Below are 12,615 nucleotides of genomic sequence, written 5' to 3'. Positions count from 1 at the left end.
GCACAGCTTCTGTATCACGTGGTATAAGGCTCCGCCCTTGTCATTTGTTGAGCAGGAAGAGTGAGCGCTTGTTTTCATGTAGATTACGTCCCGGATCAAAATGCGGTACAATTGTCGTTGTCTTTTTTTTTTTTTTTAAATCGTTGTCATTTGGAAATGAGATCGCACATAAGTATGAATCGAGATCGCGATTTTCTAACGATTAATCGTGCAGCCCTACTGTCAGGTGCCAAAAAAATAAACCTTAGAATCAAACCGTAGAATCAGCTTTTCCCCGCAGCACGCTGTGTAATAAATACTCACAAAGAAAATGTCTAAAAATGTATAGTTTCATGCATCGGTTAAAACACTTGACTCCAGGTACACGACCGGCTAAGAAGAAGAACCCCCACCCCCACCCAAAAAAAAAAAACCCTTTACCCAAATCGAGTTGCCTGACATTCACGGAATTTACAGAAATTGTAACATTTTTGTGATATATACCGTTGTCGGGACGATAGATGTCTTTATATCGGGATATGAAATTTGGTCACATCACACAGCCCTATACAGAAATGCAAACTATTTTTGTCTATTTCTAGTACAGCTGTTTTTAAGTGTGGGTGGTGTACAGTACTTCAAAAAGCAACATGTTCAATGTTGTACACAGCGCTTTAAAAAAAGTTTGTCTTTACCTGCTAAAGAGGTCATCCCATTTGAGAGAGACTACCTCCTGATACTCTGATTTCTCCAGTAAGCAGTCACACAGAGTTGGGTTGATGGTCACGTAACTAGTAAGGAGGACAAAAATAGTGAGGCTTGAGGGATGGCACTAAACAGGGAGCATGCTGCACTGTTAAGCCATGCCAGCTTTGTGGCAGATAGTTTATTTTCTCCCATAAATCACTGCTAGTTTGTTTCACATCAGATGAGGAACAAATTATTAGAAAAGGAAACATGAGATGTTTTTTGGAGTCTCAGAGTCACATTTAAACATTTTAGCTTATTATAATGTTATTAAGGTCAGTTCTGTATTTAATAGTCAGTGAGACTGCTGTTCACCACCACGCCCGGTTCAACTCAGGAGCGTGGTCTCCAGGTTTTCAATGTTTAGTTGTTCTGTGTTCTTCTGTCTGTGGTTTTTCAAATATCCACTTTGAATCACAGTAGAGTTTTGAACAGCCTCTTACTTCTTATTATTTTCATCCACCAGCTCATTGTCCTTCACATACTCCGTGACAATACTTCTTACTTCAGCAGGATGCAGTGTAGCTCCTTTCCTAAAGAGGCAACAAAGCACACATTAGTATCACCGATCAATACAAATGAGAAAAACTTATAAAGGCTACCTAAGCTTTAATAAAAATATCTACTTTCTTTTGATTAGTCTATTAGGAAATAAACTCATCTATATAAAGCAACACAGCTAGAAAAAAAACTGCAGATTTAAAGTTGAATCAGCAGTTTTACTCATCCATCCATCCATCTTCATCCGCTTTATCCGGGGCCGGGTCGCGGGGGCAGCAGCCTAAGCAGAGAACCCCAGACCTCCCTCTCCCCAGCCACCTCCTCCAGCTTATCCGGGGGAACACCAAGGCGTTCCCAGGCACTCGATCAGCGTGTCCTGGGTCTGCCCCGGGGCCTCCTCCCGGTGGGACATGCCTGGAACACCTCCCCAGGAGGCGCCCAGGGGGCATCCTTGTCAGATGCCCGAACCACCTCAGCTGGCTCCTTTCGATGTGGAGCAGCAGCGGCTCTACTCTGAGCCCCTCCCGGATGGCCGAACTTCTCACCCTATCTCTAAGGGAGAGGCCAGCCACCCTTCGGAGGAAGCTCATTTCTGCCGCTTGTATCCGCGATCTCGTTCTTTCGGTCACTACCCACAGTTCGTGGCCATAGGTGAGGGTAGGGACGTAGATCGACCGGTAAATTGAGAGCTTCGCTTTTACACTCAGCTCTCTCTTCACCACGACGGACCGGTGCAGTGTCCGCATCACTGCAGCCACAGCACCAACCCGTCTGTCGATCTCTGGCTCCCTTCTCCCATCACTCGCGAACAAGACGAACAAGGGCGATCGTGGCTCAAGAGTTGGGTGTTCGTCTTGTAATCGGAAGGTTGCTGGTTCGAGCCCTGGCTCGGACAGTCTCGGTCATTCTCTCCTTGGGCAATACACTTCACCTACCGCCTACTGGTGATGGCCAGAGGGGCCGATGGCGCAATATGGCATGTTCTGTCAGTCTGCCCCAGGGCAGCTGTGGCTACAACTGTAGCTTGCTTCACCAGTGTATGAATGTGAGAGTGAATGAATAGTGGTATTGTAAAGCGCTTTGGGTCCTGAAAAGCGCTATATAGATGCAATCCATTATTATTATTATTATTAAGACCCCGAGATATTTGAACTCCTCCACTTGGGGCAGGAACTCGTCCTCTCCGTGAATCGCTACCTTATCGTGGTGGAGGGGTTTGTGTGTCCCAGGGATGCCAGGGGCTATGTTGTCTGGGGGCTTTTGCCCCCTGGTAGGGTCTCCCATGGCAAATTGGTCCTGGGTGAGGGACCAGACAAAGAGCGATTCAGAAGACCCTTATGAAGAAAACATCAGGGGAACAGTTTACCTTGCCCGGGATAGGGTTACCGGGGCCCCGCCCTGGAGCCAAGCCCGGGGAGGGTGTGCCCGAGGGCGAGCACAGCCCAAAGAGGAGACATGGGCCCATCCTCCTGCAGGCCCACCACCCACAGGAGGCGCCATAGGGGCCGGGTGCATTGTGTGCTGGGCGACGGCCAGGAGCGGAGGGCCCTGGCGGACCGATCCCCGGCTGCCAAGACAGTTTTACTCAAAGTATTTAAATTAAGGCTAAGAGATTTAAAGCTCAGGAAAACAGATGCAGGGTTGTTGTATTAGACTGCATTAGCTTATGTTAGCTGTACATCAACTAAAGCTAAATACTGAAGAATTTATACTCTGGGCCAATTTGTGCTGGTTGTCCTGATGAATGCCTTAAAGTCTAAGGCTTAGACTAAAGAAGAATCAACTAAAAATATGCAAAAGCCAACCCAAAATATGAGGATAACTTATTTTAAAACAGACCATGGGTTCACTTTAACATATAAAGTGAATGATAGCGTTCCTCTGCTAACAATGATTATTTGAGGTTCTTGAGCATTTTACCCAAAAATGCTCCTGACCGCCTGTGGCTAACTGAGCTGTTTTGGTAGACCTACACTGGTGGTTTTAATGTTCTGGCTAATTAGTATATAAACAAACAGTCCTTGGAGTAATAGTGTGGGTTTTCCACAGAAGCTTCTGAAGCTAATTTAAATTTATTAAAAAAAACTCTCAGTCCAAGATTGTTTCAGCATATAGTCATTTCATTGGATATTTCAAGGGATTGTTTTATATGAATTACACTGCTCTCCAAGAATTCAGACAATAACCCTTTTCAGAATCAGTATAAACATTTCACCTGTCACAACAGGTCACGCACCGTACAAGAAGCTCCTGGATATTAAAACCTAAGCTGGGAAAAGCCTACAATTCCCACGATGAGTGGTCACCATACAAAGCACACTAGGAGGAAGATCAAACCAAGTTATTCAGCAAGGGGCAGTTCTTTTTAGAAAGCATTGTCATGCGTTTTGCTTTATTCGTGTTAACTTGCTATCTCCACTTTATAAGACAGATGTGTGGCAGCTGGGCAACAATTACAGAGATGCACCCATCCACTGAGCTAGGGAGCAGAGTCAGGACAATTTTCTGTGTTCTTGACCTGGACTGGTGACCAGCTGGTCAGCCTGATGTATGTTCGATTATGAGCCTCTCTATTTCATGCATGTGCAACATGTGCAACATGTGCAACATGCACATGGCGTAGCAGGCTAATAGTTGGTCACAATCTTACAGCCACATGTTATTAGTGTGAGGCTGTGGCCCATAGCGTGATGAAGACACAAAGTAAACCTAACGCGACCCTTCAATCACCCTCACCCAGCTGCACGGACATTTTAAAGAACCTAACACAGACAAAGTGGCTAAAAGCTAAAGCTATCCAGAGCCACAAGCCAGCAGCTTTGACAAAAACCTCGGTATGGAGGAACAAAGAACTGAGGAAAATCAATTAGATGAGTGAAAAAGAGAAAAGGGTCAATGTCCTGGTATTTGTTGATTTAATAAACATGCTAAAAAAAATGATGTTACACATATAAAAATGATGCTGCACCTGCTATTGTTTGGGATATTTTCAGAGTTGTTTCAGTGAGAGAAGATCCTTGAACTTATAGCAGTTTGAAGGGAAATTGTAAAGTTTAACAAATTAATTTTATTATGAAAATAATATATTGCATGACAGAAAGGCTGCTTGTAGTTCTTAGAAAGAACATGACAACTGGCAGTTCACTGAATCTTCCAAGAAAACTACCATTTCTGTTTTAGCGCAATTTGCTACGTTTGATCTAAGAAAACTCTACAGTACTGATGATGTACTATTAGTAACACATGGCTTTTCATAGATGGGAAAAAAGCAAATGAAAAACCTTCTGCCAAAAACCCCAATTTACAATGGAAACCATTTTTCCATTCCAAAATTTATGGGTCCCTATGGGGAAAACTACTTGAAAACTATAGATGGAGCAATAAATTAGCAATCAAACGTGTGATTTCAGACGCAGCTAAAGACCAGGAATTCTTCAGCTTGTGTAAGACAAATATTGCCCTATCAGTTCACAGGTTGGTCAGAGGGTGAGGCCAATTATCAGCAGCTCTCCCGGAGTTGCTTGGGATTCAGTGTCTCTTTTAAAGAAACACAAGCTCCAACTCTCCCTGCTATGTCCCCCTGCTGTCCGACCCATGCGAACAGGAGGAAGTATGAAGAGGCAGGGTTAGGAAAACATACAGACCTCTTGTTTGCATTCAGAAAGAGAGGCTCCAGCCGAGCAGACACAGAGTATAGAGTTGTGATCTCTGGAGGATGATACGGAATTTCTCCTTCCTCTCCATCCGGCAGTGGAGTCGATTCAACATCTGTGTCCTCGGGAAAGCTGAAGGAACGCAGTCTACAAAAAAACAAGGCTACAGTAATACAAAGTACAAACACAGAGCTAACCTTGCTGAATGTGGGTGGGTTGCAAGTTTCAATCCCTATGAAGAATTTCTTTATTTTGAAAAAGCCCTCGACTCACTCTGGATTCTTCCAGTCCACCTCCACAATACTCTCCACACCCTTGGTGAGTTCCTTTACTCGCACGATGTTATACCGTTTCTCCATTGTCTGTAGAAACTTGGAAAGCTGTTAGAAAAGACACACATACTGATGAGGTTATGCATTTCACACTAAAATGTGTTCAATGTCACAAGCTGGACACATGATACCTTCTTATAGCTCGACTTCTTGATATCAAGTTGCTTTCCACTTGGGCTGAAAAATACAAGGCGTTTTCAGCAATAATTTTTCTTTCCCCTTAAAACTTCTACAAAGGTGATTTATACATTACCAGCAAGAAAACATATGGTTGCGGAGAAATGTACTCGTCAGTAGGGGGAGCTCTGACTTCTTCACCTTGCTCTTTAAGGCATGAAGAAAGCACTGCAACAGCATGGCGTCCATTACCTCTGTGAAAACAAGGCATGACCTGTATTACATACTTTTCTCTGAGCATGCAAAAAAAAAAAAAAATGTATTCCACAGCTGAATTAACATAACAAAACCACATGTTCACAAAAAAACCCCAACAAAGTCATCGAGCCTGCCCTGCAACCATTTAGTAGTCATTACGTCAATCAGATTTAAATCGGGGATTAAAGTATTTATGAGGTTTTGGCGAAGTATTATTAAAAGCAGATTCAGAACAACTTTGGTGGGAAGTAATTTAATGGTAAATCTATAACTTCATTTTTATTAATAACACTTCTGATCCTTGCACTTACCATCATCCTGTTACATCAAGGAAAATATGTGAGAGAATTTGATTACATCTATTCAAAAGTCACCTCAAGCCTCAAGGCGACTTTTGTTGTACATCTGGTACCTTGTGGTGTTTTCTGCTCATCCTGGGTCTCCTCCTCCTTCTCATTGTTCTTTTCACCCTTCTCTTCATCCTGTTCAACTAAGCTCAGCTCCTCAAAACAAGACTGGGCTTGATCTGTGACCGTTTCCTCTGGACTGTGCTGCTCCTCCACACACTTATCAACTTCCTCCTCCTCTTTGTCACTGATTTCACATTCCTCACCGTTCTCCCCATGTGCTTCATTTTCTGCATCTGGTAAAGAAGGAGGACCTGACTTATCTCCAAAAGCCCTGAAAAGGATATGAAACTGGCATTAGAGCATTTTGACTTTTTGCCTCCACCAGCCAATCAACTTGCAGTTTAAACGAATGCTTGTTCAAACTCAAATCAGACAAACTCACCACAAACAAAATACAGTCCTTTTTACCTGCATCAGTACTTTTATTTTAAACAGTTCTAATGAGTAGCCACTTTACTGGATACAGTTATTCAGCTATTCAGTAACACAAAATGCCTTCTTTATTACAGAGGTCAGAGGAGAAAGGCCAGACTCCTTTGATGAAGAGAACACTTCAAATCAAATAATCACTTATAATGCAGAAGAGCATCTCTAAATGCACAACACGTCAAACCTTGAAGCATATGTGCTACAGCAGCAGGAGACCACAAAAAAGTGAGACTCATGTCAGCTAAGAACAGGAAACTGAATTCACATGGGCTCGCCCAGATTGGACGACACTGGAAAAGTGTCACCTGGTCTGGAGACTCTCCATTTCTGCTGCAACATTCAAATGTAAGGTCAGAGTTTGGCATAAACAACATGAAAGCATGGATAACTTTTGCCTTGGTTCAGGCTGCTGGTGATGGAAATGCCACAGCCTATCTGGCTATTGATGGTGACCATGCCCGTCTATTTATCACCACAGGGTATCCACCTTATTACGTCTGCTGCCAGGAAAATAAATGTCAAAAAGCTCAAATCATCTCAAACTGTGCTCTTGAACAGTTTACTGTACTCAGTTGGCCTCCAGTCACCAGATCTCAATCCAATAGAGCACCTCTGGAATGTGCTGGAACAGTAGATTTGTATCATGGATGTGCTGCCAACAAATTAATATGGACCAAAATCTCTGAGGAATGTTTCCACAACCTGGTTGAGTCCTTGCTATAAAGAATTGAGGCAGTTCTGAAGGCAAAACAGGGGGTTCAAATCAGTACTAGCAAGGTATACCTAATGAAGTGTCCCGTGAGTGCACTGTGTGTAATGAAGATTAAATTAAACTAATAGATGGGCACTAAATATAAGCATCACTAATGCAATATCTAATCAAATGTGAAATGTCATTATTTCAGAATGTCATTTTATTTGCGGGAATTTTTTCCCAATTTACCAAACTCTAATTTGTTGATGTTTGAGTCCAAATAAATATTCATGCCAAATCTGAAGTTCACCAAGCGTTCCTGATATAGTCACAGGAATGGGATGGACATGAGGTCAAAAGGACCTTTTATAGCCAAAATGTCATGAGTTCATTTCCGAAAAAGCCTTGATAAATTTCAAAGCCACTACGTTTAGGAGAGTGGGACGGGCAGACATGATGTGCAAAAACATAATGTGCATCACTAACAAACAATGATCAAATGTTATCAGTTTCATCTTCACTGTTTTTGGAATATCCTCATAAGGAAAAGAAGACAGGTGGTCCTTGTTGTGCAAGTGCTTCATTTTTTTTTCATCACTTTTTTTTCCCCATTTTTGCATCACTTTTTGCATCATCTGTCAAACCAATGGCAAATTTAGAATCACCAATAAACTAAATAACCAAGCTGTGAACTGTGGGAAGTAGCCTACATGGGCAGAGGGAGAACATGCCTGGAGAAAGCCTGAGAAGCAGGTTTGAACCAACACCCAGCTGTCAGAGGTGCAAGCCAGGATACACCCAGCACAGGTCACCAATTTGGCCAACACTGAGAGACACGCAACTTCAAACATTCACTGCCCTAGTTATTGAGAAAAAACACACCAAAAATTCTCCACCTGCTAGAGTCTTCATGCTAAGCTAAGGAGCTGCCAACTGTAGCCTTCAATTTAATGGAGTGAAACGACACTAATCAATAATGCCACTAAACTTAAATTCAAAACAATTCAATGCTTTAAGGTGAAAGCGACTCACCAGAGATAATCCATGTATGTGTGAAGAATGCAGACTCCTCTTCCTTTCATACCCAAACAGTGCATCTGTTCAGTGGACACAGCAGCTGTCCCAACTGCAACAGGTGCTCTAGGAACAACCCGAAGGACACAATCACACTTACATTTTTTAGGAAAGGTCTTCCAAAAGTGTTTAATATAACATACCTGTTGTTCACTAATGTAACAGCACAGCTGTCCCCCTGTTTCACATCTGGGAGACCACATGAAGGCACCACCACACCTGGGAGCATGAGATCTTTGGAAAAGCACAATATTCTCTCATAACTTTGCACAAAACATTTGCACACGATTCACTGATCCCCCACCTCAAAAAAAAAGCATACCTGCCCCTCCAGTCAATTTCTGAAGAACAGGAGGCCATGTCTTGAAGGCTGGGAGGAGAGCGGGGTATCGCCAAAGAACATACACTAATAAATATGACGAAAAAAAAAAAAGTTACTTAAGAGCAGATCAGTCATCGCCTTGTATCCCATATTAGTGCGTTCACTGCAGTTTAATTACCGGTAGGAAAAAGTTTTTTATCCACTTCAAAGAACACTGGATTTTTATGAAGAACATAAACTGTCACAGCATCTCCCTTGTGTGCATAACTCTTGAGAACATTTAGTTCCTCTTTATTGGGGACCAGTTCAGACAGTTCATCAGCAGACAGCAAAGGAAAGGCCGCGGATAAGTCAGCTTTGAGCTTTCTCCTAAAGGCAACAACACAGAAATAGATAAAATACACACGAACAGATGTTTTAAAAATATACCATTTCAATTTATCTGATAATATCTTAACAGATTACCCTGTTTATGCTTGGCTTAACTGCACCATGACCCACACTATTTTTGTGCTCAACTCAAGGAAATTGATCCATTTATTTGTTAAAAGATATTCTTTTTAGAATCCAAATTTATATTTTATTTATTTGTTTTTTTCAGCTATAATATCTTGTCAAAACTATACTTTTCCTCTAAAATATTAGTTTCATTTGTCACCTTGCCAAAAAATAGTCATCTGCTCCTTTCAGCGGGTTATTATTTACCGCCGCTTAGGAGCCAAGTTCAATAAACTCTGAGTGGATTAAGGTCCTTTTCGCTTGGCTCATAAATGGAAATAAATGTTAGCTCAGATACATGTTCTCTCTGAGATAATCATGTGTGATTAGTAAATGAAAGTCATCATCAGGAGAGGATGAGTGTCAGTGCGCACCATGATGATAGAGAAAAGGGGATGGGGGAGTTATTTTAACCAGCTTGGTCTAATTGGCCATCAAATGCATGCATAAAATATATAAATCTTTTATACTGGCTATGGTTACGATGTGTCTGATGAAGTTAATTCAATAAGGATGGGATGCATGCGACTGCGACATCTACATTTGATATCTTCCCTAATTTTCTTCGGGATTAATAAAGTATTCTGATTAAAGTGAAACTGAGAAAATGCAGGGAACAGAAACTGAATACAAAAGGTAGGTAACTGCTTTAGCCTAAATTCTCTAGAAAATGTGTCATGGTGCAGAATTTGAACTTTATTTATTAATTTTTTTACCTGTCCCGTCATCAGAAGTGTTGTCTGAGAGCCCAACAGATTCAGAATGTGAACTTTCAAACATTATACTTTTTAAAATATTGCTCAACATAATTTAATGGCTATATTTCAACATATGGATTTATTTCAACATGAAATTCAGTCAGACTGTCTGCAGCCTGCTTTTAAAAGCCCACTTTAAACTACATTTGGCTCTGTTTTATCATCTCAAAGTTATCTCTGTCTCATCTTTATTCAAATATTCACATAAAGTTCAAGATCTTAACAGTGTCAGACATTTTTTCCGACTACAACCTCATAAATGATTGTGTGTTTACGTGTGCAAAGCTTTATTTAAACAGTTATTGTTGGCTGATGGTGTGACAGCTGCATTACCCTCCACAGAGTCATTGTGAAAGATGTAGTGTACAGATTTTATTCTGAGCTGGAAATAAATCGGCAGTGTAATCGCTGCGTCTGTCCTCACATTGATGACTGAGGACTCCGCTAAGTACAAAAAATAAAGACTGACCTTGAATTCTGGTGTTTGGAAAAACATAAACTTCATATTAAATCACTCCACTGCATGATTTGATAGGGACCTCATGAGGGAGGAAATTAATCTAAATGCTTGTCAGTTGATTCAGGAGCAGCAGAAGGAGTCCGAGAGAAACTAGGAGTTCATTGAAGAAGAAAACCAGCCAGCAAGCATGATAGGTACACAGATTCAGAGTTTACGTTAGCATTCTTTCTGTAACAGAAACCTCAGAGTACCCTCAACTCAGGATTAAGAAACTCAGTTTTTCCTAGGGCCCAAGTTACAACCTGCATGCAGGAGGGAAATATGATTCAAGAGCTCCAAACTCCAAAATGTCCCAAAGGTACTATTCATCTCATAACAGCAATCTTATAAAAGAGATGACATACAGCTCTGGGTCAGAGAGAAATCCACGTTTTAGCCAACCTCTTCAACTGTCTAATTCTGTAACTGATGAAATAAAAAAATGTCATCATTGGTTCAGAAAAGCTGCATCCAAGCATCAAGTTCTCTCCTTGGTTCTTTATCCATTCATGTAACATCTGCTGTCTGAGACCTGAGTGTGATATTCAAATCTAATCACAGTTGTGAGAAACATAAACAAGATTTCCCAGTCCTGCTACTATCACCTAAGGAATTTTGTAAAGATACGATCAGTACTTAGATTCAGTGTCAGACTATCATTCATACTTTAATTTCCACTGGGTTGGATTATTTTAATAATAATTACACAGGTATCAGAAAGCACTAAATCACAAAATACAACAGGTAGACCTTTTAAAAGAACCAAGAAAACTGAACATATTCCACGAGTCTTAATGCCTCTACACAGGCTCCCCATTTCTTTTAGAACTGACAGTATATTTAAAGCCCAGCCCAAGAATATATATATAAACATAACCTAACTAAGAGACAAACATCAACAGGTGGAGTGGAAGAGAGAGGCTGAGCAGTTCATCCAGGCCTGCTTTTATAGTCTTGAAGAGACAGACGATCTGATTGGCTGACGATCCTCCCACACGTGCCAATTATTAATATCAGGACTTTTTCTGACAGTGGGAGGGAAATGACCTGCCTGAGGAAATCCAGCTGGTGTTTACTTTAAAATCACTGCTAAATATTTATTTACGTTGAAAACCTTTAAAAAAACATTTAGCATACATTTTAGATATATATATTTTTTACATTCATAGATTAGCTTCACCTTATTCTTTCAACTTTTTGATTTTAAAGTTAATTTTACTAGAATCACATTGTATTGGATTTACATTTTGACACCGGCACATTTTGATTGATTTTTTTTTAAATTATAATTTCCACCCAGTATGTCCGTTTATTCTGTTCCTATGCGAAGCACCTCGTAACACTGGTTTTGATAAACGTGATAAATGATATACAAATGGGTTATTATTATTGTTATTATTATAAGAGTAAAATAATATGGTCATTATTTGTCCTTGTTAAATATTGATCGATATTGACAGTGCCAGCTAATAATGAGCTTTCAGCTCAAATACGAAGATATACGGAAAAACTGATATATCGCCGCTATCTAAATCTATTCATTCACTGACCAGAAGCTTCACTGTAAGCTGAAGAGAAGAACTACGCCGTTTTGATTTATTCCACTTATATGAGGAGGACAGCGTCTGATACTTGGACAGTTTAAAAAAATGTTTAGAGTCCTCCACCACATATAATAAATGTGAATATGTAGAAGAAGCAAGCGTCAGCTAAAGATGTGAGCAGCAGTGACTCACCTGTCTGATCCTTTGATTGCGGTGTTGGATTTGACACGAAATGGTTTGGCAAACATATTTTCATAAAACGTTAGTCAGAAGAATTCAGCATGACCACTTCTGATGGTACGCCTTTTCAGTACATCAGCACAGAGCATCTAAAACGACTCATCTACAACACATAAACTGATTCTACAATGCTTTTCAGTAGTCAGCTGCTCCTCGTTTGGTGGGATGGTCCGACACATATTTATGACCGATGTGAAACTGCACAGGCAACTTTTGTTCCGCAAGATAAACTAAGCACGTAGGTATCAGTAATATTTTTTCTGCGGAGTCCAAAGTGTGTGTATATCGAATCTCCGTTACCATCGACAGAATAGGCAGTAATTGTAAAACTTCTTGTAGGCTAAACCAAGCAACTGTTTAATGTTGACTCACATGAACAGTGCTCCATGTAAAACAATGACTTGTTAAAAGTGTCGACAATTAAGCATTTCAACTAGTGAGAAAAATTTATTGTCGTTGCAAAGAAAGACAGTTTTATTCTGTCTTTGCTGTGTAATAATAATAATAATAATAATAATAATAATAATACTTCTGAAACAAACAATGAAACTAATAAAAAA

The 12,615-nt window shown here is 40.6% G+C and overlaps 1 protein-coding gene across 1 annotated transcript in view; it reads right to left on the bottom strand.

Annotated features, from left to right (window-relative positions):
* eif2d (eukaryotic translation initiation factor 2D) overlaps window positions 1-12,272 on the bottom strand; it is a 51,325-nt gene extending 39,053 nt beyond the window's left edge. Inside the window, exons 1-12 of the mRNA XM_005931753.2 lie at window positions 12,008-12,272; window positions 8,695-8,885; window positions 8,517-8,600; window positions 8,338-8,428; window positions 8,153-8,260; window positions 6,000-6,268; window positions 5,466-5,583; window positions 5,344-5,389; window positions 5,154-5,260; window positions 4,872-5,027; window positions 1,170-1,259; window positions 675-770 (exon numbers count right to left, since the gene is read on the bottom strand). Coding sequence (XP_005931815.1) covers window positions 675-770; window positions 1,170-1,259; window positions 4,872-5,027; window positions 5,154-5,260; window positions 5,344-5,389; window positions 5,466-5,583; window positions 6,000-6,268; window positions 8,153-8,260; window positions 8,338-8,428; window positions 8,517-8,600; window positions 8,695-8,885; window positions 12,008-12,063 — 1,412 coding nt within the window. The 5' untranslated portion in view covers window positions 12,064-12,272. The remainder of the gene's footprint in view (window positions 1-674; window positions 771-1,169; window positions 1,260-4,871; window positions 5,028-5,153; window positions 5,261-5,343; window positions 5,390-5,465; window positions 5,584-5,999; window positions 6,269-8,152; window positions 8,261-8,337; window positions 8,429-8,516; window positions 8,601-8,694; window positions 8,886-12,007) is intronic.
* Between the last annotated feature and the right edge of the window lie 343 nt (window positions 12,273-12,615).

The sequence above is a fragment of the Haplochromis burtoni genome, unplaced genomic scaffold, assembly GCF_018398535.1.
Source record: "Haplochromis burtoni strain Fernald_Lab_line unplaced genomic scaffold, NCSU_Asbu1 Contig_146, whole genome shotgun sequence".
NCBI classification, from domain to species: domain Eukaryota; kingdom Metazoa; phylum Chordata; class Actinopteri; order Cichliformes; family Cichlidae; genus Haplochromis; species Haplochromis burtoni.
This window is presented reverse-complemented; position numbering and strand designations above follow the sequence as displayed.